This window comes from Sebastes fasciatus, chromosome 7, assembly GCF_043250625.1.
Source record: "Sebastes fasciatus isolate fSebFas1 chromosome 7, fSebFas1.pri, whole genome shotgun sequence".
Taxonomy (NCBI): domain Eukaryota; kingdom Metazoa; phylum Chordata; class Actinopteri; order Perciformes; family Sebastidae; genus Sebastes; species Sebastes fasciatus.
The window spans coordinates 21179268-21204683 of NC_133801.1; the positions used below are offsets into that span (position 1 = coordinate 21179268).

Genomic DNA, 25416 nt, shown 5'->3' on the forward strand with positions numbered 1-25416 from the left:
CAAAGTTGTAAATTATATGTAATATGGGGTCAGCAGTTTAAAGCAACAATGTCAGTTGTATCCATTTTTTCTATATAATATAGATTAAAAAAGGATCTCCATATAGCATAACATTTCTGAGCACACCCTCTTGTAGTATAGCGAATCTTCTCCAATACCAAATGATGTATGAGATCTTTAAACCACATCCTAAAGGTTGGAGGATACTTCTCCTTCCATTTAAGAAGTATAAGTCATCTAGCTAAAAGAGATGCAAAAGCTATCATATTCTTTGCCTGACGACTAAGATGTAAATCAAAAAAGGCAAACACATTGAGTATATAGTCAACCTATAACAGGTACAATTATCGTTGGTTGAACAGGTAGGGCCTATTGCAGTTTTGTGTTCAGATATGGGAATCTTTTTAGTTTGTCCAACATAAACCAGATCACAGAGACATCTCCAGCATGTAGACAACATCTGTGCTGCTGCAGTTTATGAAGGATTTTATGGTGAATTTGTTTTACCTGTATGTGAAAAATAACATTTAAAACCCGTTATGTAGTCTCCCTGTCAGTATTACAATGAACAGATGGCAAATAGGTCAAATAAAAAAACACAGTTAAAAATATATTTTCAATCCAAATTTATTTATAAAGCACATTTAAAAACAACAAAAGTTGACCAAAGTGCTGTACATCATAGTCCCTGTTTAATAAATGCCAATATCCTGTTGACTAGTTGCATGTCGTCGATGAGAAAGCAAACTGTTGAATACAAGTTAATAAAAATGTCTATGTTCCATTAATTCAAAGGCTTACACACTGTTAATTATACATATATCAAAAATATGAATGTTTTATAGTATTTATAGTAGATTTCATCATGGAAGGATTATGTGACATGGGCCCCCTGGACACAGACATAGTAAAGCCCCCCACCCCTACTACAAAAGGGCAAAACACCAAGACTGGAAGAGATACAAAACGACTGTGAACAACGCGGCCGTATCTTTGTAGTCATTTTGCATCTCTTTATAGTCATTTTGCGTCTCTTTGCAGTCTTCTGCGTCTCTGCAGTAATTTTGCATCTCTTTGCAATCGTTTTACGTCTCTTTACAGTCGTTTTTTATCTCTTTGCAGTTGCTTTGCGTCTATTTGCAGTCTGTTTGCGTCTTTTTACGTCTCTTTGCATCACTTTTCTCTGTCCATTGGTCCCCTAGGCCTGTGCCCGGTAGGCCCATTCAGTAATTTATCCATAAGTTTCATCTATTCACCAAGTAGTACCATCAATTGCAAGCAGAATATGAAAGGTGGCAACAAGTCTGTGATAAACAACAGTGAATCCTGCCTCAGATGCCTGGAAAGAAGTAGAACTTCTTTGTCAGAGTGCATCTGTCTTTGGTCGGCATCTGTCTTCCTGTCTGATTAACAGAAAAATCTTCAAAGCGTCGCATGACCTGTGTGGTTGAAACAAACAGTGTATGAAATTAAGCAAGACTAAGACTAATACAATGTTTTGGGAACAGCCAAACATTTCTATTCAAAACAATGTACTTCTCTTAGTCTATAAACCTGTATTCATGACAGTGTCAAAATATAATATTAGTTGAATCAAAAAAAAAAAAGAATATAGGTGAAATATGTCAGCTTACCTGGCTGAGCAGGTTCACCACAGGTCAGACCCAGTTCAGAGTAAAGCATCAGGTCTCTGCTGTGAAGGTGAGCGATCATCTTCCTGCTGGCTTCGTCTCCTTTCCTCTTCACCGTGTCAATGAGACTGCGAGCTTTGTCTGCTCTGTTACTGTTCTCCTCAAGTATCGAGTCTTTCTGGCCGTCATTCAAGACACCATCGTCTAAAAGGTCGTCCAGGAGATCCTTAAGCAGTGGGTTCGACACCTTTTCCACAAACTTACTCCTCACTCTGGCAAGCTCCTTACCTAGAAGAGGCAATATAAATCACACAACTCAAAAAGTTTTATTTCAACAGAGGTACTAACATTGAATAAGGTATTAAAGAAATATGTTATGTAGCATACCCTCATTGATATAAATGGGGTGGACAAAAAAATAGTCACCTGTGAGTATAAGGCAATACAATTCAACAGCACCATAAACTACAAAAAGTGACCATTACAACATTAATGAAGTTTGATTTATTGCAGGACTGTAGACTGCATTAGTTTTAGCTAGGTGTACCAAATAAACTGGCAACTGAGTGTATAAAAAGGTTTTAGCAACTAGAAATGATTAGTTGATAATCCATTAAATGTTAACTACGCATATATTAGTTTCACATTTCTAAATAGTGAGCAACAGGAATTTATGATACTTCCTGCATTGTACATTACTTAAACCTGCAGTAGGCAGAATATTTTTGGGCATCATTGGGCAAAAATGAGATAATAACCTTGCAGCAGATGGTAATTCAAGTGCTCTGAGAGATACTTGCTGCTCCTCCTCATGGCTCTGTTTTCACGCTTTAAAAAATCTAGCCCGTGACGGGAGACTTCGGCCAATCACAGGTCATTTCAGAGAGAGAGCGTTCCTATTGGCTGTTTATTCAACGGAGTCAGCTGTCAATCACTCGCAAACTATTATGTTACTGTAATGCCTATTTCTCATGTAAAATGTTTTCAGAAACATCTTGTAGTGTACTGTTTAGCTGTAAAATGAGAAAGTTTGCTCCGGCTGGTGGGCGGTGCTTTGTATTTCCTCAACTGATCTCAACATGGCGGCCGGGTCACAAACTTTCTCATTCTGATCAAAGTACGTGAGTGATTGACAGCTGCTCAGAGACGGCAGGCTCCAGCTCAGCTCTGATTGGTTGTTTTCCTCCGGTCTGTGAAATCTTGCAGATGTCATTAGGAGCACCGGAGGACACAGAGGCACATGATTTATTTTCAGATTACCTGTCTCATGCACTACTGTCAGGATATAGCGACCGTTTCATAAAAATACCTTTTAAATCAGATTTGCACCGATTCTACCCACTGCTGCTTTACCATGTGTATGTACCCTTGTTGTGAAGTATTACCATACATCTATATGTTTTGAATATTTCCATATGCTTTCTAATAGTTGAGCTCCACTACACCATAAGAGGCTAAACTGTGAGTAAAACCTTATTGCCCTTCCTGCTCACACAGTGTAGAGAAGAAGCCACTCCCAGCTATGCTCACACTGTAAAATAAAAAAAAAAACTATAGTTTTCCCCAAGAAATTTTACATTTTTTGTCTGTATTTCAAAATGACAGAAGAAAAATATGAAAATTATAATTATTAACTTTTTATTAAAAAGTGTCATGTATTTTAACAAATAAAATCTGTATAAATGGAATACATTAAATATCTGTTTTTTAACAGCTTTTGAATGTTAATTTTAACAAAACTAACCGTCAAAATAAAGTATTCTTTACAGATAAAAGTAGAAGGATTTTCTGTAATTTTACAAATAAATATGTTTGTTATACCGATATATCACTGTCAAAAAACATAAAAAATACTGTTATTAATCTATTTAAAAGTAATCACTCACAAACTATTCTTTTACTGTAACGCCTATTTCTCATGTAAAATGTTTTCATAAACATCTTGTAGTGTACTGTTTAGCTGTAAAATGAGAAAGTTTGCTCTGGCTGGTGGGCGGTCCTTGGTATTTCCTCAACAGACCTCAACATGGCTGCCAGGTCACAAACTTTTTCATTTCGATCAAAGTTCGAAAAATATTTAAATCAGATTTGCACCGATTCTACCCACTGCTGCTTTAAGCATATGTTGTGCTTGTTGTGAAGTATTACCATAAATCTACATGTTTTGAATATTTCCATATGCTTTCCAATAGTTGAGCTCCACTACACCATAAGAGGCTAAACTGTGAGTAAAAGCTCCCGCGCTGGCACATCTTGTCGATTCAGGTGTGGCTGCTTAAAACTGATCAGGGGTTGGTAGTTAGCTGCATTTGGGACACTAAGTATAATGCTGAATCCTACTTAGCTGACGTTAAACCCCATTCTGAGTTACACAGCAGCGATTGTCACCAGTGTGCCCTGGTAATGCCCGACAATCACTCCTTTACAGTTCTCTGCTGTTGTGACAATTCTGGCAGTTGGGTTGGAACCTCATGGATAAAGATGGCTGGTTCGTTGACTCTATGCACTTTGATATTTAGAGCTAGACATACTCCATCACAGAGAGACTCTGTGTGCTACCCTCACCTAGTTCAGCCCGTGAGCCAATACGGTGTCCCGGGGTATGGCCGTTGCCGTGCACTAGCAACTTCTTGGAGCCATAGGTGAGAGTTGGGCAAGTAGTGAGAACCAGTGCCAGTAGTCCATCCTGGAGGATGTGGCTGACTTCTGAAACAAAGGTACTACCTCTACCACTAAGCCCCTACACCTATGGCAACAGCAGCTATTGATATCTACAACAGTAGGCCTACAAGCCAATTGAGCCATGCAAACACCACAAAGCAAAGACTCACCGGACAGCCAAAAGTAAAAAAAGAACGTATTGGAGGATTTTAAAGCTGTAAAAATTATTAGATTATAAAGCATACCAGAAAACATATAATTCTACATCACAATCATTCAAATTGACCAAGTACATGCATTTCTTTAAGAAAAACATTCTCCGCGAGTAAATTTGACAGCCATCTTGAAAAATGGCCAGCATATTGAAGTTAAAAATTGTTAAAACTATCAAAATAAGATCCAGCATGCTAGAAAACACATAATTTGACACCAAGATCACTCAAATTGACCAAGTAGATGAATTTCTATGAGAGAATCATCATGCCAAATTTAGTGCTTGTATCACTATTTGCATGATTTTTCCAATATCCGCTCCACTAAAAGATCTGTATGACTGCTGCAGGCTAACAAAGTGTGGCTTTAAAAAGAGAAGCATTGCTCCAAATGGAGCAGCCATCAACTGCACATCTTTGTGATATTAAACCATATTTGAAATAGTTGAGACTCTAACATAAGATAAGATAAGATAAGATGAACCTTTATTAATCCCCGGAGTGAAATTCAGGCGTCAAAGCAGCAACATCAGCAAACAGAGTGAATCACAGGAGAGGTATAAAGGTATACAAAAAATTATAAAAACAATAGAGATATAAAAGATACAGAGTGAATGGGTGAACATAGTGTGTACAGTCCGTCAATAAATAAATAAATGTAGTTTGTGCAATAAATAAATGTAGTATGTGCATATGTGCAGTCTATAAAGTGGTATTTCTCATGTAAAATGTTTTCAGAAACATCTTGTAGTGTACTGTTTAGCTGTAAAATGAGAAAGTTTGCTCCGGCTGGTGGGCGGTGCTTGGTTTTTCCTCAACTGATCTCAACATGGCGGCCGGGTCACAAACTTTCTCATTTCGATCAATGTTAGAAAAATATTTAAATCAGATTTGCACCGATTCTACCCACTGCTGCTTTAAGCATGTGTATGTACCCTTGTTGTGAAGTATTACCGTAAATCTATATGTTTTGAATATTTCCATATGCTTTCTAGTAGTTGAGCTCCACTACCATAAAAGGCTAAACTGTGAGTAAAAGCTTATTGCCCTTCCTCTTCACACAGAGTAGTGAAGAAGCCACTCCCAGCTACAACCACGGTTTCCTTACTTCACTTTATAGTTTGCCAACTTGTTCTGAACAAAACACTGGACAGACATTGAACCGGCTTTGAAAGTAATGTAAAACATATCACACTTCATTTTAACAAAAGTTTATCTTATACAAAAAGCTTGTAGATAGAAATTGTGAAAGCCATCATATTATCGCCAGCAAAGTGATACTAAATACGTGGCACACACAACAATATACAGAATTATAAAAACTTTTTTTTTTGACAGACTTTGCAAAACAAAAGGAGAATAATGTTTTTAACATCTCTCCTCCTCATCGCCCTCACAGCACAGACTACTTCAGCTCACGTAGATTTACGCATTGTGGTAAAGTGGTATGGTTACTTGTAAAGTGCATTTAAACCCTGAAGTCTTACCTGCCATTCCTCAAATCTCGAGTCACAGGTGTGTTGAAGAGAGAGAGAACTGAAGTCTGCAGGTTACAAGTGAAATCTCCCCAGTTTTTATCAACCTGTGTGCAGAGACTGGTGCGAAATGCCAATGCGTATGCGTGACCCACTGGTTGAGATGATAACGATGTTTCCTGCTTTATGACAAACAGCCTCACCTACTTTATTCTACCAGTATGGCTACTATATGTACAGAGCTAAAGGTCTGTATGACTGCTGCAGGCTAACAAAGTGTGGCTTTAAAAAGAGAAGCATTGCTCCAAATGGAGCAGCCATCATCTGCACATCTTTGTGATATTAAACCATATTTGAAATAGTTGAGACTGTAACATGATGAACACATTGAAACAGGGTTATTATCTGTGCGTCTTCCATCAGCATGCAGCTAAATCAGGCGCCTCTCAGCTCATTATATAGTCTCCCTGTCAGTATTACATTGAACAGATAGCAAATCTGTTCAAAATTAAAATTATTCAAATAAAACAACACAGTTAAAAATATATATCCAATCCAAATTTATTTATAAAGCACATTTAAAAACAACAAAAGTTGATCAATGTGCTGTACATTATAGTCCCTGTTTAATAAATGCCACCACTTGTTTTAAATGGCAAGAAATTAGGAAATCAATTGTATTTTAAATAGAACAATAGAATATAATTTATATACATTTTTGGCTTATTTTGATCAAGAGTACTGATGATTAATACGGCACACTGTGTCTGAGTTAATGGCAGTGTTGTCTGGGGTCTTATAGGTTTTAAGAAGTTCAAAAATACATAAAAATAGATAATAAACGTTTCACATTTTACATGTTGCCTTGGCCGTATGAAGAAAATCAACCTGATTTCATACATTTGAAGGCAGGTATGTTTTAAAATTTGGTGGAAGAACTAAGAGCCCGGTGCAGGCAATCATTCAATATCCTGTTGACTAGTTTCATGACATCGATGAGAAAGCAAACTGTTGAATACAAGTTAATAAAAATGTCTATGTTCCATTAATTCAAAGGCTTACACACTGTTAATTATACATATATCAAAAATATGAATGTTTTATAGTATTTATAGTAGTTTTCATCATGGAAGGATTATGTGACATGGGCCCCCTGGACACAGACATAGTAAAGCTCCCCACCCCTACTACAAAAGGGCAAAACACCAAGACTGGAAGAGATACAAAACGACTGTGAACAACGCAGCCGTATCTTTGTAGTCATTTTGCGTCTCTTTACAGTCGTTTTACGTCTCTTTGCAGTCTTCCGCGTCTCTGCAGTCATTTTACGTCTCTTTGCAGTCGCTTTGCGTTCCTTTGCAGTAATTATGCATCTCTTTGCAATCGTTTTGTCTCTTTACAGTCGGTTTGCGTCTTTTTGCTGTCGCTTTCTGTCTCTTTGCAGTTACTTTCTGTCTCTTTGTAGTCGTTTTGCCTCTCTTTGCAGTTGTTTCACGTCTCCTTGCAGTCACTTTCTGTCTCTTTGCAGTCGTTTTGCGTCTCTTTGCAGTTGTTTCACGTCTCTTTGCAGTCACTTTCTGTCTCTTTACAGTCCTTTTACGTCTCTTTACAGTCATTTTGCGTCTCTTTGCAGTCGCTCTGCATCTCTTTGCAGTCGCTTTGCGTTTCTTTGCAGACTGTTTGTGTCTCTTTACCTCTCTTTGCATCACTTTTCTCTGTCCATTGGTCCCCTAGGCCTGTGCCCGGTAGGCCCATTCAGTAATTCATCCATAAGTTTCATCTATTCACCAAGTAGTACCTCAATTGCAAGCACCATATGAAAGGCGGCTACAAGTCTGTGTTAAACAACAGTGAATCCTGCCTCAGATGCCTGGAAAGAAGTAGAAGTCCTTCGTCAGAGTGACTCTGTCTTTGGTCGGCATCTGTCTTCTGTATTCAATGGAAAAATCTTCAAAGCGTCGCATGACCTGTGTGGTTGAAACAAACATTGTATGAAATTAAGCAAGACTAAGACTAATACAACAAGAGCATCATCTTTACTGCTGATTATGTGGTGTTGTTGCCTCACAAACTGATATTACTTTCCACTTACTTTTTTGAAAAGTTTCTCAATGTCTTGCTCATGTGCGAAGGTGGAAAATACATCAACGATGTACTGGATGAGAAAAGACCCATTAACCCTTTGTCTATATGAGACGGTATCTGGAAGAAAAACATACAGGAAATATATATTTTTTTAATTACATAAAGTAACTATTCTTAGCTGTTTTCAATGCAGATTAATGATATTAATCTGCAATGTGTTATGAGCTATATAATAAGTTCTGATAAACATTGAAGTTAACTAACCAGGGGTGCAGGAAAGAAGAGAAATGAAGTCTTTTTCTTTGATGGCATATTGAAAAGCATCATCCTCAATGTCGTCCATGTCATCTGGCTGTAGCGCATCATCACAGGCCACATCTTGGTCTGCACCATCTTTAACAAGCACTGATCCTTTGTCCTCTGAAACACATGTCAGACTTTTAATACAGTGCATGAGAGCCTCGCTCAACACACAAATAATTTGCAAACTCCTAAATTAATTCATGTTGATGTTTGTTGTATCTGTGAGAATAGATTGGGATCACCTCCTCTGCAGGCCTGGATGATGATGATCTTGGGTTTGTCCATCAGCGCTGGACAGTTCTTTGTGCCCAAGTGTTCGTAAAGGTTATTGATGGGGAACTCATCATCAGATTTCTCCTTTGTCCAGTTGACACCGAGGACAGCTCCGAGTTTCCCGTGAGACATGATAACCACCACCACACTGTCTGTCTCTCTGAGTTTCGGAAGTTTAGAGAACCGAATTACAGCATCGTCAATTTCCTGTAAGAACACAAAAAGGCAGACATCAGTTACTGTATCACTAAATCAGCCACACAAAAAATGTGTTTGTTTTTATTTCCCTTTTTATAAAAGTACCTTTCCTGTGAGGTTTGTGTATTTCACCACCTCGTATCCCAGACCTGTGAGCAGTTTCTCCATGTCCTCCTCGTCCTTCTCAGCTCCATTTCTGTTAAATCTCTTATCAGTAAACGTTATATTAGTGATTAGCAGGGCCACACGATTCCTAATGGATTTTTCGGCCGCAGCGTAAACCTGAAAAACAAATTTGAAGAAAAAAAGTATAACGAAAATGTACCTTATATCTGGAAATATACACATTGTAGACTTTATTAAGAAAACTATATTTTGCTACTTGTTAAACAACACCTTTCTATCGAGGTGAGGTAAACTGAGATGTACAGGAACTAACTTAATACTCTTTATATGGCTTTTACAGTAGGCATGACTAACTTCGCTATCATTCAGTTTCTTCTCCCAGAATTCCTTGGGGGTAGGGAGGAGCACGGTGGACCATTCCTGTTTCATCTGTTGCCCTCCACCTTTCATCTGTTGCCCTCCACCTTTCATCTGTGGCTCTGCAGCTTTCATCTGTGGCTCTGCAGCTGGGAACAGCAAAACATTTCTATTCAAAACAATGTACTTCTCTTTGCGTATAAACCTGTATTCATGACAGTGTCAAAATATAATATTAGTTGAATCAAAAAAAAAAAAGAATATAGGTGAAATATGTCAGCTTACCTGGCTGAGCAGGTTCACCACAGGTCAGACCCAGTTCAGAGTAAAGCATCAGGTCTCTGCTGTGAAGGTGAGCGATCATCTTCCTGCTGGCTTCGTCTCCTTTCCTCTTCACCGTGTCAATGAGACTGCGAGCTTTGTCTGCTCTGTTACTGTTCTCCTCAAGTATCGAGTCTTTCTGGCCGTCATTCAAGACACCATCGTCTAAAAGGTCGTCCAGGAGATCCTTAAGCAGTGAGTTCGACGCCTTTTCCACAAACTTACTCCTCACTCTGGCAAGCTCCTTACCTAGAAGAGGCAATATAAATCACACAACTCAAAATGTTTTATTTCAACAGAGGTACTAACATTGAATAAGACATTAAAAATATATGTTATGTAGCATACCCTCATTGATATAAATGGGGTGGACAAAAAAATAGAGACACCTGTGAGTATAAGGCAATACAATTCAACAGCACCATAAACTACAAAGTGACCATTACAACATTAATGAAGTTTGATTTATTGCAGGACTGTAGACTGCATTAGTTTTAGCTAGGTGTACCACATTAACTGACAACTGAGTGTATAAAAAGGTTTTAGCAACTAGAAATGATTAGTTGATAATCCATTAAGTGTTAACTAAGCATATATTAGTTTCACATTTCTAAATAGTGAGTTACAGGAATTCATGATACTTCCTGCATTGTACATTACTTAAACCTGCAGTAGGCAGAATATTTTTGGGCATCATTGGGCAAAAATGAGATAATAACCTTGCAGCAGATGGTAATTCAAGTGCTCTGAGAGATACTTGCTGCTCCTCCTCATGGCTCTGTTTTCACGCTTTAAAAAATCTAGCCCGTGACGGGAGACTTCGGCCAATCACAGGTCATTTCAGAGAGAGAGCGTTCCTATTGGCTGTTTATTCAACGGAGTCAGCTGTCAATCACTCGCAAACTATTCTGTTACTGTAATGCCTATTTCTCATGTAAAATGTTTTCAGAAACATCTTGTAGTGTACTGTTTAGCTGTAAAATGAGAAAGTTTGCTCCGGCTGGTGGGCGGTGCTTCATATTTCCTCAACTGATCTCAACATGGCGGCCGGGTCACAAACTTTCTCATTTTGATCAAAGTACATGAGTGATTGACAGCTGCTCAGAGACGGCAAGGCTCCAGCTATGCTCTGATTGGTTGTTTTCCTCCGGTCTGTGAAATCTTGCAGATGTCATTAGGAGCACCGGAGGACACAGAGGCACATGATTTATTTTCAGATTACCTGTCTCATGCACTACTGTCAGGATATAGCGACCGTTTTATAAAAATAACTTTTAAATCAGATTTGCACCGATTCTACCCACTGCTGCTTTAAGCACATGTATGTACCCTTGTTGTGAAGTATTACCATACATCTATATGTTTTGAATATTTCCATATGCTTTCTAGTAGTTGAGCTCCACTACACCATAAAAGGCTAAACTGTGAGTAAAAGCGTATTGCCCTTCCTCTTCACACAGAGTAGTGAAGAAGCCACTCCCAGCTACAACCACGGTTTCCTTACTTCACTTTATAGTTTGCCAACTTGTTCCGAACAAAACACTGGACAGACACTGAGCCAGCTATGAAAGTAATGTAAAACATATCACTTTGTCATTTTAACAAAAGTTTATCTTATGCAAAAAGCTTGTAGATAGAAATTGTGAAAGCCATCATATTATCTTTTACATCTAAATGGATTTAACAACAGAAAACATGAGCGGGCATGAGCGCCAGCAAAGTGATACTAAATACGTGGCACACACAACAATATACAGAATTATAATTTTTTTTTTTTTTTGACAGACTTTGCAAAACAAAAGGAGAATAATGTTTTTAACATCTCTCCTCCTCATCGCCCTCACAGCACAGACTACTTCAGCTCACGTAGATTTACGCATGGTGGTAAAGTGGTATGGTTACTTGTAAAGCGCATTTAGACCCTGAACTCTTACCTGCCATTCCTCAAATCTCGAGTCACAGGTGTGTTGAAGAGAGAGAGAACTGAAGTCTGCAGGTTACAAGTGAAATCTCCCCAGTATTTATCAACCTGTGCGCAGAGACTGGTGCGTAATGCCGATGCGTATGCGTGACCCACTGGTTGAGATGATAACGATGTTTCCTGCTTTATGACAAACAGCCTCACCTACTTTATTTTGCCAGTATGGCTACTATACGTACAGAGCTAAAGGTCTGTATGACTGCTGCAGGCTAGCAGCCATCATCTGCACATCTTTGTGATATTAAACCATATTTGAAATAGTTGAGACTCTAACATAAGATAAGATAAGATAAGATGAACCTTTATTAATCCCCGGAGTGAAATTCAGGCGGCAAAACAGCAACATCAGCAAACAGAGTGAATCACAGGAGAGGTATAAAGGTATACAAAAAATTATAAAAACAATAGAGATATAAAAGATACAGAGTGAATGGGTGAACATAGTGTATACAGTCCGTCAATAAATAAATAAATGTAGTTTGTGCAATAAATAAATGTAGTATGTGCATATGTGCAGTCTATAAAGTGGTATGTAGGATGTATAGTGTAAAATAAGTGTAAAGTGTGTCAGTGGTTAGAGTCCAAGATGGTTGCAGATAGTGCATGTTTAAAGGCAGATAGTGATGAACACATTGAAACAGGGTTATTATCTGTGCATCTTCCATCAGCATGCGGTTAAATCAGGCACCTCTCAGCTCATAGACAGCAAACTTCGAAGGAAAAAAGGGACATTTAACAGTGTAAACAGATTAACAAAAAGTCAAACACATTGAGTATATAGTCAACCTACAACAGGTACAATTATCGTTGGTTGAACAGGTAGGGCCTATTGCAGTTTTGTGTTCAGATATGGGAATCTTTTTAGTTTGTCCAACATAAACCAGATCACAGAGACATCTCCAGCATGTAGACAACATCTGTGCTGCTGCAGTTTATGAAGGATTTTATGATGCATTTTTTATTTACCAGTAGTGAAAAAATAACATTTAAAACCCGTTATATAGTCTCCCTGTCAGTATTACAATGAACAGATGGCAAATAGGTCAAATAAAACAACACAGTTAAAAATATATATCCAATCCAAATTTATTTATAAAGCACATTTAAAAACAACAAAAGTTGACCAAAGTGCTGTACATCATAGTCCCTGTTTAATAAATGCCACCACTTCTTTTGAATAGCAAGAAATTAGGAAAATTAATTGTAATTTAAATAGAACAATAGTATATAATTTATATACATTTTTGGCTTCTTTTGATCAAGAGTACTGATGATTAATACGGCGCACTGTGTCTGAGTTAATGGCAGTGTTGTCTGGGGTCTTATAGGTTTTAAGAAGTTAAAAAATAGATAAAAATAGATGATAAACGTTTCACATTTTACATGTTGCCTTGGCCGTATGAAGAAAATCAACTTGATTTCATACATTTGCAGGCAGGTATGTTTTAAAATTTGGTGGAAGAACTAAGAGCCCGGTGCAGGCAATCATTCAATATCCTGTTGACTAGTTGCATGACGTCGATGAGAAAGCAAACTGTTGAATACAAGTTAATAAAAATGTCTATGTTCCATTAATTCAAAGGCTTACACACTGTTAATTATACATATATCAAAAATATGAATGTTTTATAGTATTTATAGTAGTTTTCATCATGGAAGGATTATGTGACATGGGCCCCCTGGACACAGACATAGTAAAGCCCCCCAACCCTACTACAAAAGGGCAAAACACCAAGACTGGAAGAGATACAAAGCGACTGTGAACAACGTAGCCGTATCTTTGTAGTCATTTTGCGTCTCTTTACAGTCGTTTTACGTCTCTTTGCAGTTTTCTGCATCTCTGCAGGCATTTTGCGTTCCTTTGCAGTAATTTTGCATCTCTCTTTGCAATCGTTTTGTGTCTCTCTACAGTTGGTGTGCGTCTTTTTGCTGTCACTTTCTCTCTCTTCAGTCGTTTTAGGTCTCTTTGCAGTCACTTTCTGTCTCTTTGCAGTCGTTTTGCGTCTCTTTGCAGTTGCTCTGCGTCTCTTTACAGTCGCTTTGCGTTGCTTTGCAGTCATTTTGCATCTCTTTGCAGTCGTTTTGCATCTCTTTGCAGTTGTTTTGCGTCTATTTGCAGTCTGTGAACAGTGAATCCTGCCTCAGATGCCTGGAAAGAAGTAGAAGTCCTTTGTCAGAGTGACTCTGTCTTTGGTCGGCATCTGTCTTCTGTATTCAATGGAAAAATCTTCAAAGCGTCGCATGACCTGTGTGGTTGAAACAAACAGTGTATGAAATTAAGCAAGACTAAGACTAATACAATAAGAGCATCATCTTTACTGCTGATTATGTGGTGTTGTTGCCTCACAAACTGAAATTACTTTCCACTTACTTTTTTGAAAAGTTTCTCAATCTCTTCCTTGTGTGCGAAGGTGAAAAATACATCAACGATGTACTGGATGAGTAAAGACCCATTAACCGTATCTCTATATGAGACGGTATCTGGAAGAAAAACATACAGAAAATATATTTTGGTTTTATTACATGAAGTAACTATTCTTAGCTGTTTTCAATGCAGATTAATGATGTTAATCTGCATTGTGTTATGAGCTATATAATAAATTCTGATAAACATCGAAGTTAACTAACCAGGGGTGCAGGAAAGAAGAGAAATGAAGTCTTTCTCTTTGTTTACAAATTCCAAAGCATCATCCTCAATGTCGTCCATGTCATCTGGCTGTAGCACATCATCACAGGCCACATCTTGGTCTGCACCATCTTTAACAAGCACTGATCCTTTGTCCTCTGAAACACATGTCAGACTTTTAATACAGTGCATGAGAGCCTCGCTCACTTAAAGAGAACAAACAAATCATTAGCAAACTCCTGAATTAATTCATGTTGATGTTTGTTGTATCTGTGAGAATAGATTGGGATCACCTCCTCTGCAGGCCTGGATGATGATGATCTTGGGTTTGTGCAGCAGCGCTGGGCAGTTCTCTGTGCCCAAGTGTTTGTGAAGGTTATTGATGGGGAACACATCATCAGATTTCTCCTTTGTCCAGTTGATACCGAGGACAGCTCCGAGTTTCCCGTGAGACATGATAACCACCACCACACTGTCTGTCTCTCTGAGTTTCGGATGTTTAGAGAACCGAATTACAGCATCGTCAATTTCCTGTAAGAACACAAAAAGGCAGACATCAGTTACTGTATCACTAAATCAGCCACACGATAAATGTGTTTGTTTTTATTTCCCTTTTTATAAAAGTACCTTTCCTGTGAGGTTTGTGTATTTCACCACCTCGTATCCCAGACCTGTGAGCAGTTTCTCCATGTCCTCCTCGTCCTTCTCAGCTCCATTTCTGTTTGATCTCTTATCAGTAAACGTTATATTAGTGATTAGCAGGGCCACACGATTCCTAATGGATTTTTCGGCCGCTGGGTAAACCTGAAAAACAAATTTAAAGGAAAAAAGTATAATGAAAATGTACCTTATATCTGGAAATATACACATTGTAGACTTTATTAAGAAAACTATATTTTACTACTTGTTAAACAACACCTTTCTATCGAGGTGAGGAAAACTGAGATGTACAGGAACTAACTTAATACTCTTTATATGGCTTTTACAGTAGGCATGACTAACTTCGCTATCATTCAGTTTCTTCTCCCAGAATTCCTTGGGGGTAGGGAGGAGCACGGTGGACCATTCCTGTTTCATCTGTGGCCCTGCAGCTTTCATCTGTGGCCCTGCAGCTTTCATCTGTGGCTCTGCAGCTTTCATCTGTGGCTCTGCAGCTGGGAACAGCAAAACATTTCTATTCAAAACAATGTACTTCTCTTTGCGTATAAACCTGTATTCATGACAGTGTCAAAATATAATATTAGTTGAATCAAAAAAAAAAGAATATAGGTGAAATATGTCAGCTTACCTGGCTGAGCAGGTTCACCACAGGTCAGACCCAGTTCAGAGTAAAGCATCAGGTCTCTGCTGTGAAGGTGAGCGATCATCTTCCTGCTGGCTTCGTCTCCTTTCCTCTTCACCGTGTCAATGAGACTGCGAGCTTTGTCTGCTCTGTTAGTGTTCTCCTCAAGTATCGAGTCTTTCTGGCCGTCATTCAAGACACCATCGTGTAAAAGGTCGTCCAGGAGATCCTTAAGCAGTGGGTTCGACACCTTTTCCACAAACTTACTCCTCACTCTGGCAAGCTCCTTACCTAGAAGAGGCAATATAAATCACACAACTCAAAATGTTTTATTTCAACAGAGGTACTAACATTGAATAAGACATTACAAATATATGTTATGTAGCATACCCTCATTGATATAAATGGGGTGGACAAAAAATAGAGACACCTGTGAGTATAAGGCAATACAATTCAACAACACCACAAACTACAAAAAGTGACCATTACAACATTAATGAAGTTTGATTTATTGCAGGACTGTAGACTGCATTAGTTTTAGCTAGGTGTACCAAATTAACTGGCAACTGAGTGTATAAAAAGGTTTTAGCAACTAAAAATTATTAGTTGATAATCCATTAAATGTTAACTAAGCATATATTAGTTTCACATTTCTAAATAGTGAGTTACAGGAATTCATGATACTTCCTGCATTGTGCATTACTTAAACCTGCAGTAGGCAGAATATTTTTGGGCATCATTGGGCAAAAATGAGATAATAACCTTGCAGCAGATGGTAATTCAAGTGCTCTGAGAGATACTTGCTGCTCCTCCTCATGGCTCTGTTTTCACGCTTTATAAAATCTAGCCCGTGACGGGAGACTTCGGCCAATCACAGGTCATTTCAGAGAGAGAGCATTCCTATTGGCTGTTTATTCAACGGAGTCAGCTGTCAATCACTCGCAAACTATTCTGTTACTGTAATGCCTATTTCTCATGTAAAATGTTTTCAGAAACATCTTGTAGTGTACTGTTTAGCTGTAAAATGAGAAAGTTTGCTCCGGCTGGTGGGCGGTGCTTCATATTTCCTCAACTGATCTCAACATGGCGGCCGGGTCACAAACTTTCTCATTTTGATCAAAGTACATGAGTGATTGACAGCTGCTCAGAGACGGCAAGGCTCCAGCTATGCTCTGATTGGTTGTTTTCCTCCGGTCTGTGAAATCTTGCAGATGTCATTAGGAGCACCGGAGGAAACAGAGGCACATGATTTATTTTCAGATTACCTGTCTCATGCACTACTGTCAGGATATAGCGACCGTTTTATAAAAATAACTTTTAAATCAGATTTGCACCGATTCTACCCACTGCTGCTTTACCATGTGTATGTACCCTTGTTGGGAAGTATTACCATACATCTATATGTTTTGAATATTTCCATATGCTTTCTAGTAGTTGAGCTAGTAGTTGAGTGTACAGTCCGTCAATAAATAAATAAATGTAGTTTGTGCAATAAATAAATGTAGTATGTGCATATGTGCAGTCTATAAAGTGGTATTTCTCATGTAAAATGTTTTCAGAAACATCTTGTAGTGTACTGTTTAGCTGTAAAATGAGAAAGTTTGCTCCGGCTGGTGGGCGGTGCTTGGTTTTTCCTCAACTGATCTCAACATGGCGGCCGGGTCACAAACTTTCTCATTTCGATCAATGTTAGAAAAATATTTAAATCAGATTTGCACCGATTCTACCCACTGCTGCTTTAAGCATGTGTATGTACCCTTGTTGTGAAGTATTACCATACATCTATATGTTTTGAATATTTCCATATGCTTTCTAGTAGTTGAGCTCCACTACCATAAAAGGCTAAACTGTGAGTAAAAGCTTATTGCCCTTCCTCTTCACACAGAGTAGTGAAGAAGCCACTCCCAGCTACAACCACGGTTTCCTTACTTCACTTTATAGTTTGCCAACTTGTTCCGAACAAAACACTGGACAGACACTGAGCCAGCTATGAAAGTAATGTAAAACATATCACTTTGTCATTTTAACAAAAGTTTATCTTATGCAAAAAGCTTGTAGATTGAAATTGTGAAAGCCATCATATTATCGCCAGCAAAGTGAAACTAAATACGTGGCACACACAACAATATACAGAATTATAAAAACTTTTTTTTTTTTGACAGACTTTGCAAAACAAAAGGAGAATAATGTTTTTAACATCTCTCCTCCTCATCGCCCTCACAGCACAGACTACTTCAGCTCACGTAGATTTACGCATTGTGGTAAAGTGGTATGGTTACTTGTAAAGCGCATTTAGACCCTGAACTCTTACCTGCCATTCCTCAAATCTCGAGTCACAGGTGTGTTGAAGAGAGAGAGAACTGAAGTCTGCAGGTTACAAGTGAAATCTCCCCAGTTTTTATCAACCTGTGCGCAGAGACTGGTGCGTAATGCCGATGCTTAGGCGTGACCCACTGGTTGAGATGATAACGATGTTTCCTGCTTTATGACAAACAGCCAGTATGGATACGAACAGAGCTAACGGTCTGTATGACTGCTGCAGGCTAGCAGCCATCATCTGCACATCTTTGTGATATTAAACCATATTTGAAATAGTAATATAAAAAATAATAGATTCATGTATACAGATGTATACAGATTCATGTATTCACAGATTCATGTATTCACAGATTCATGTATTCACAGAAATACACGAATCTCTGCAATATTAATACACTGAATGTGAGTACCTCTATCTGTGCAATATATCCTTGATGCAATATACATTTCAAGTGCAACTTTGTTTACATTTTATTTATTACATCTACTCTACCTATTTTACAAGTGCAATTACCTCTGTTTACAATACATCTATTTTTATATTTTTATACTTCTAGTGTAACACTTCTGTTTATATTTATTTATTACATCTACTTTACCTGTTTTATTTGCTTTATAACTGTGTGTGTGTGTGTGTGTTTTACCTGTTATATGTTTTATCTGCCTCGTTTAGTCTTGTCAAGTATTTGTCTTAAAGCACTGATCAGAAGTGGCAACTGTGAATCTCGTTGTATTTAATACAATGACAATAAAGCTTTCTATTCTATTCTATTCTACAACAGGTACAATTATTGTTGGTTGAACAGGTGGGGCCTATTGCAGTTTTGTGTTCAGATATGGGAATCTTTTTAGTTTGTCCAACATAAACCAGATCACAGAGACATCTCCAGCATGTAGACAACATCTGTGCTGCTGCAGTTTATGAAGGATTTTATGTTGTTGTTTTTTTACCAGTATGTGAGAAATAACATTTAAAACCCGTTATATAGTCTCCCTTGTCAGTATTACAATGAACAGATACAATTTGTCACAGTACAAGATATATTATTGTATATAGTCTTAGAAGCTGCAAGGAAGTTTTATTTGTGACACACGCAGATGTTCCATAATCCCTGATGTTTACATGGCAAATAGATCAAATAAAACAACACAGTTAAAAGTTTATATCATTTTGTAATGAGTCATTTACAATACAAGGTGTCACTGATCAACTTCACAGACTTGTCTGCAGCTTTTCTCTACCCACTCTGATGCTAAAAAATGTTTTTAAATATCACATTTTCTAAAAACACAAGAATATAAAGTTCATTATTATATATACGTAGATTTTGAATTTAAGGCATTAAGTGATTAGAAGTTTATGAATGCACCTCGTGATGGGACAAGAGACAGCTCAATGGAATATTTTGCAGTTAAAATTTACTCTTTTTTTTACATTATACAGACACATCTAATATGTCTTCAGAAACTTCTTGATAATGAATGATGGACATCCTCATTTTCTTTGTCCGCAATGCATCAGCAGTAGGGATGAGTGTGGATGGCCTGTTCTGCTCCTCTTGAGACACTGTAGCTGCAAACAGTAAAACAACATCACTGCCATCAGACTGCTGTTCAAAATGATGGTTTTCTCTGTGCTGGCGATATTCTATGTTTTTTTTAATTGTCAACGATATCTTATAATAAGCCATAGAACTCCATTGTTGTCAAAAAAAAATGTTAAAACACATCGATGAGCCACAAAGCTGCACTAGGGGATGTTTTCCTTCATTGCAATAAACATGAGCGCTGTAGTTTATTTTGAGTCAATCCCACATACACTGTAAATACTATATCTTTATTAATCTGCAGTTGAAAATAGTCTCTTACAAAATGTACTATATACTCCTGTTTTGAGTAACATATACTGAAAACTGCAGCGCCCAGCTGTTTCAGGAAATGACTGAGCCTTCCTTTAAATGAAAGTATATGTTTGATCCAAGTTAGTCACAATTCACGTCCTCAGAAACAGAAAGTATTGAGAAACAGACTGCTTTGTTGGTTTTGGTCATTTCATGGGTTTCGTTGACAGTAAGAAAAATATTAAATAATGGCAAAAATAGGATAAAATGTTCCCTTCTCTATTTGTCTGTCATACATGTGAACATGACAGCATCAAGGTACAACATTAGTTTGTCACAAAACTTGAATAAAATTAGGATAAAGCTTTTAAATGTTGACCAGCTCCACTGATATGCCAGCTCACCTAAACACGTTACCCAGAGGACAGACCCAAGATGGAGTAAAGTGGCGGGTCTCTGATGTAAAGGTGAGAGATCATCCTCCTGCTGGCTTCGTCTCCTTTCATCTTCACCATGTCAATGAGACTGCGAGCTTTGTCTGCTGTGCTACTGTTATCCTCAAGTATTGAGTCTTTCTGGCCGTCATTCAAGACACCATCGTCTAGAAGGTCATCAAGGAGCTGCTTAATCAGTTCTTTCGACGCCTTTTCCACAAACATCCTCCTCACACTGGCAAGCTGCTTATCTAGATGCAAGAATATAAAACATGGAAATTATACATCTTAAATTTAGGTTATTCAAGGGAAGGTAAAGATGAACAAGACATCCTTATCTACACTAAAGGTGTTTAAAGGTCTAAAGATGAATATCACATTAAAAATATTTACAAAGGGTGTCTGGAGGCCTTAAGTAGAAAACTATAAAATGCCATGAATTTAATACGGATGGTTGGTTACACTGTATCACTAAAGAAAAAGTGTTAGTGGTGGAATTAGGAGTAGGCTACTCAACCTTTACTAAAGTATATGTTGCAATATTCAGTAAAAATACTCCATTACACGTAAAAGTCCTGCAAAATTCTACTGCAGTAAAACTTAGAACATTCAGTATCTACAGTATTAAAGATACTGTAAACAATTGCTGTTAATTTACAGCAGGAGTTCAACAGTATTAACCTGTTAATGCTAAAAACAGTGCTTTACTGTTAATACAAAAAAAAAAACTGTTAAATTACGCTCATAGGCTGTTTTTTAACTGAACTATAATGCATTCTTAAAAAAACTCACTTTACTGCTGATCAACTGTCTAAAGTATCATCAGCAACAGTTTCATGCAGTATTGTTTTAATTCTGGGACCTGATCTGCTCATGTGAGGCTTGTACATTGTACATGATTGTAGAATCAGTGAATTAGCTCTGTTCTTCACTCACATGTTGTTCTGGTTTGCATTCTGTGCTTGTAGCCAGCTAGAGACAGACATTTTGGGAAAAATGTAAACAAGTCTATTATAGCCTTTTTCCTAACAAGTGCCTTTAATTGTATTTAGTGTGACTATTCCTATGTCTGTAACCTGCTAAGTCTATTCATCTATAGGCAAAAAATAATGTTTATTAAAATGTATGTAACAAATACAACCTAAATACTGCATTATCAGTAAGATAATGTAAAATAAAGGTGAAAAACAGCTATATAATGTATCTTTAAACAGTAAATTAACTGTAAAATACTGTGAAATTAGTTAAAAAAAAACAATTCAAACTGTATTTTTCATTAACAGTACAAAGCTGTACATTTCAGCGACAGTATAATAATGTTACAGTAACATAAAGGCAACCCTGCTGCCAGTTCTTTACTGTTATTTTACTGGGAGATTCTTAACAGTGTGAATCTGTTTTCGTTTTCTTGATAAACAGGATGCAACTTGTTTGAAATGAGGCGAAGTGGAGCAACAAGCCAGTCAAAGTGAAACCACACTGCCAAAAAAAAACACATTAAAATGCAGGCAATTTCCCTACAATATCAATACCATTTGACTTAATATCATATCATGTATTGAGTGAACGTGAATCTCTGCTGATATTTGTCTGACTGACATTGGAGGATTGCCATTTTAAATTCTGAATAGTTTGTTTCCTTATTGCTTTGTACTGGTTTGAGGTCCTGCAGCTGTGTGCTTAATATGGAAACGCCCAGGTAGCCGCAAAGATCAACTTGGTTTTGAACATGCAATTTGTTTTACTCGCCACGTGAATTTATATGTAATCCTCTGTAGTCTATTGCAAATAATGCCAGTATTAGATCAAATAAAGTAAATCCTATCCTTCTTTCCATATAGAAGGTCTCCATATACCCATATATTACCTTTTACGCGCGCCAGTATTTAATCACCGCCTATTTACAACATGAGTTATGCCTGTAGGGTTGCTTACAAAGTGCATTTTAGACCACAAATCCTCCTCTTACCTGCCATCACTCACACACCTTGGGTCACAGAATCGTATAGAAAGTTCAACGAGTTTTCATTCACTAATGTTGACTCCTCCCTGCGTAAAAGCTTTGCCTGGAGATGTTCGTGTCAGGCAACCTATTGCGTAACTATTACTGTTATAGGCTGCCTAAAACAACACGGAAACATCTGGAAGGTCCAGATATTGGCCAGATGAGAGGTTAGAGTCATGATCTGATGGTGTGGGCTGTATTGTCTTCCACACAAAAAAACAGTTTTTTTTACAGTTTTTATCAAGAAATTTTACATTTTTTGTCTGTATTTCAAAATGTTTACATGTTTCATTTGTGATTTATATGTAAATGGTCTTAGATTTACAGTATTTTTTGTAATCACAATCGTAATTATCTGTATTTAAGCTTTTCTTTATCATTTTTAAAGATAATTATTCTGTTTTTTTAGAGTTTTATGACTCTATTTTAACAATTAATTTATGTTAGAAGAAGGATTTCATGGAATTCTAAAAATATTTCTTGTAAAATTACAGATTTTTTTGTATAACTTCTGAGAGTTAATGTAAATTTGGGCTTTTGCAACGTAAAAAAACATGTTTCATTTGTGATTTATATGTAAATGGTCTTAGATTTGGTCTTAGATTTAAATATATGTTAAAAGTAAATATTTCTTGTAAAATTAAAGTAATAAAGGCTAATTATATAAAGATAATTACTGTTTTTGTTTTTTTTACAGTTTATTTATGTTAATTAACAGACAGTATTTTTCCGTTTTTTAACAGACATTTTCTGGCGCCCTTGCTGCCGGAAATCTTTATTTTTTTACAGTGTACAAATTATTACTTAACCCTTTCAATACAAACATATAAGCATTATATAACACAAGATGCCATTTACTTGTACTTTACTTGAGTGTTTCCATTTTATGCTACTTTATACTTCTATTCCACTACATACTCACACAGTGCACTTTTATAGACTAAGCTACTGGAGTTACCCTGCACTATATTCACTTTTAACAGTCTGTTCTGCACTATATTCACTTTTTAACAGTCTCTTCTGCACTATATTCACTTTTTTAATAGTCGTGTATCACAGCTGTTACCCTGCACTATATTCAGTTTTAACAGTTTTCTTCATCTCCTTGTATTTTTATATCTGGTATATTTTTTTGTACTTTGTACTTTGCACCATTAACCTTTTTACTGCCTTTTTACTTACATGTTTTTGCACTATGGAACTGTGATGCTGGAAACTTGAATTTCCCTCGGGATTAATAAAGTTACTATCTATCTATCTATCTATCTATCTATCTATCTATACTCATTTAGTGAAACAGTGTTAGGAGGGGGTACGAAAAATGCTTTGTTACAGATTCAACTGTGCAATAAGCATATTAAATGCTTAAAATAGCTCCACCTCGACCAGCTACAGCACATTAATCTTTACATATTAATGTAGCAGTAATATATTATGCATTATAATATAACAGGGGCCATTCTGCATAACAAGGACTTTTACTTTTGGTTCAATTTAGTGTCACAGCCATTCTAGCGAGCCAGCATGCACAACACCAGGGCCCTGGTCCACCTTAATGGAACAGGGCAATAATAAATGTTATTATTACACCTGTGTTTACCCTGCAATGACATGTCAAGATGGCTGCTTTGAAAAGGGCCTATTGTGCATGCTGGTTCACTGTCATGACTACAAGGAAACCTGCTGTGTGTTCCAGCACCCATACTACCATACTAGTTAGTATGCCAGAAAAAGATTTAGTATGTCCCAGAACATAGTATGTCAAATGTTGCATTTTGCAGTATGCAACCCAGCATGCTTTTCTGGCTCACCCAAAATCCTCTGGATATATTAGCAAGAGGGTCAAAGTTCAAGACACAATGTTATGAGGAAGTAGTGTGTCCCAATTGTATGCATACTGCATGCAACAGTACGTACTTTGTAAGGGCAGCTGCAGTATTAAAAGTAAAAAGAAAACATACGCGATTTGGAACGTAGCCTTGAATACAACAGTCATCATTATTGTTACTATTGCTTTTCTTCGATGGCAAGTCAAAATGTTTGCTGATGAAAAAGGTCTATTACATGACTCATGTTGTGGCACCTCAAGATGACTCATTGTGGGAAGGAGTCAACAATGAGAAATGTTGACAAAATCATTTCAGATTATGTTTTTGACTGAATTCCTCAATATTGATAATGTGACATCATAATATGAGTATAATGACAAAATAGGTAGAAGCGTTAGTATGTCACCTTACACTACTGTAACAGTCTGGGCTTTAAAGGACATATTTTTTCATATAACTTTTATTGCCCTTGGCCCTCACAACATGATCAACCTTTTTCTTGTAGGACACCGGGACCTTTACTCTGACGCCACCCTCTGGCCATGTTTTACAGTAGGCCTACACTTCCTTCCAGTGGTGGAAGAAATATTCAGATCCTTTACTTAAGTAAAAGTACTAATACAATACTGTGAATACAAATAAAAGTCCTGCATTAAAAAAAAAAACGTACTTAGTAAAACAAGTAGCTAAGTATTATCAGCAAGATTTAGTAGATTTAGTAAAAGTAAAAATTGTTTTGCTCATCTCTAGATGCTTTTCCTAAACGGTCTTGCTGAAGCGTAACATCCGAGGTGTGCCCCTATTTTCTCGTGCAGAAAACAAAAGAACAACATTTTCCTCTAACATTTTTAAGGATATAATAGGTTTGTATTTATTGTAATAAAACAGGGAACACTGCACAATAAAAATCACCACACTTGGCAGGAGGGGTATGAAAAACTGTCAAATAAATTTAGCCCAGTGGTGTAAAAAGTACATTATTTGCTTCTAAGATGTAGTGGAGTAGAAGTATAAAGTAGCATAAAATAAGAGAGATAAAATAAGATAGAACTTTATTAATCCCGAAGGAAATTCTTGTGCCAGAGATTGCTCAAAAATACAACAGAATTACAACAAGTTCAAGTGTATAAAATACAAGTGCATAAAATAAAAAAAAGTACTATTTCTAGCACCAGTGCCTAATAGAATGACAATTAAGTAAGATACATTTAGTAAAGTGAGTAAATAAGATAAGATACGTAAAATAAAAAAGGTAAAGTAAGCTAACAAACAGAAAAATAAGTAATATTGCACATGTTGGACATTAATATTGCACACAATGAACAGTGATATTGCACATGAGAATGTAAAAAGTAGTATTGCACATGATATGGATATTATATTTGTACTCAGTTTTCCATTTTCATAAAATGGAAATACTCAAGTAAAGTACAAGTAAAGAGGCATCTTGTGTTATA

The 25416-nt window shown here is 37.0% G+C and overlaps 3 protein-coding genes across 11 annotated transcripts; all 3 read right to left on the minus strand.

Moving 5' to 3' along the window:
* Nucleotides 1-1422: 1422 nt before the first annotated feature.
* LOC141770863 (caspase recruitment domain-containing protein 18-like) lies at nucleotides 1423-6107 on the minus strand. Its single transcript, XM_074640708.1, has 3 exons — nucleotides 5992-6107; nucleotides 1635-1919; nucleotides 1423-1439 (listed from the first exon to the last, which is right to left on the minus strand). Exons 1-3 carry the CDS (start codon nucleotides 5996-5998, stop codon nucleotides 1423-1425), a joined length of 309 nt encoding a protein of 102 aa, XP_074496809.1. The 5' UTR covers nucleotides 5999-6107.
* Nucleotides 6108-6524: 417 nt separating this feature from the next.
* On the minus strand, nucleotides 6525-11707 carry LOC141771684 (caspase a-like). Of its 5 annotated transcripts, none has more exons than XR_012594753.1 (9): nucleotides 11577-11707; nucleotides 9607-9891; nucleotides 9319-9422; nucleotides 8944-9120; nucleotides 8610-8847; nucleotides 8329-8484; nucleotides 8072-8181; nucleotides 7554-7946; nucleotides 6525-7282 (listed from the first exon to the last, which is right to left on the minus strand). XR_012594753.1 is itself a non-coding variant. In XM_074642204.1 (9 exons), exons 1-9 carry the CDS (start codon nucleotides 11581-11583, stop codon nucleotides 7842-7844), a joined length of 1188 nt encoding a protein of 395 aa, XP_074498305.1. In that variant the 5' UTR covers nucleotides 11584-11707; the 3' UTR covers nucleotides 6525-7841. The 5 variants fall into 5 exon arrangements, 3 of the variants coding, with proteins under 3 accessions (XP_074498305.1, XP_074498306.1, XP_074498307.1); XR_012594754.1 differs by having other exon boundaries at nucleotides 6525-7293; XM_074642204.1 differs by adding an exon at nucleotides 9430-9470 and having other exon boundaries at nucleotides 6525-7946; nucleotides 9319-9387.
* A 1857-nt stretch (nucleotides 11708-13564) lies between these two features.
* On the minus strand, nucleotides 13565-22351 carry LOC141771683 (caspase a-like). Of its 5 annotated transcripts, none has more exons than XM_074642200.1 (8): nucleotides 22095-22351; nucleotides 15538-15822; nucleotides 15252-15403; nucleotides 14877-15053; nucleotides 14543-14780; nucleotides 14252-14407; nucleotides 13995-14104; nucleotides 13565-13869 (listed from the first exon to the last, which is right to left on the minus strand). In XM_074642200.1, exons 1-8 carry the CDS (start codon nucleotides 22099-22101, stop codon nucleotides 13765-13767), a joined length of 1230 nt encoding a protein of 409 aa, XP_074498301.1. In that variant the 5' UTR covers nucleotides 22102-22351; the 3' UTR covers nucleotides 13565-13764. The 5 variants fall into 5 exon arrangements, with proteins under 5 accessions (XP_074498301.1, XP_074498299.1, XP_074498304.1 ...); XM_074642198.1 differs by lacking the exon at nucleotides 22095-22351 and adding an exon at nucleotides 17843-17978 and having other exon boundaries at nucleotides 13691-13869; XM_074642203.1 differs by lacking the exon at nucleotides 22095-22351 and adding an exon at nucleotides 17843-17978 and having other exon boundaries at nucleotides 13692-13869; nucleotides 15252-15355.
* Between the last annotated feature and the right edge of the window lie 3065 nt (nucleotides 22352-25416).

What these genes read in the sequence shown, in the direction of transcription:
- LOC141771684 (XM_074642204.1), bottom strand. An exon ending in CATCCAGGCCTGCAGAGGAG is followed by an intron (nt 8,485 to 8,609) that starts GTGATCCCAATC and finishes CATGTGTTTCAG; the next exon opens with AGGACAAAGGATCAGTGCTT. An exon ending in TTGAGAAACTTTTCAAAAAA is followed by an intron (nt 7,947 to 8,071) that starts GTAAGTGGAAAG and finishes TCAACCACACAG; the next exon opens with GTCATGCGACGCTTTGAAGA.
- LOC141771683 (XM_074642200.1), bottom strand. An exon ending in TGGTGAACCTGCTCAGCCAG is followed by an intron (nt 15,404 to 15,537) that starts GTAAGCTGACAT and finishes TGCTGTTCCCAG; the next exon opens with CTGCAGAGCCACAGATGAAA. An exon ending in AGAAACTGAATGATAGCGAA is followed by an intron (nt 15,054 to 15,251) that starts GTTAGTCATGCC and finishes TTTGTTTTTCAG; the next exon opens with GTTTACCCAGCGGCCGAAAA.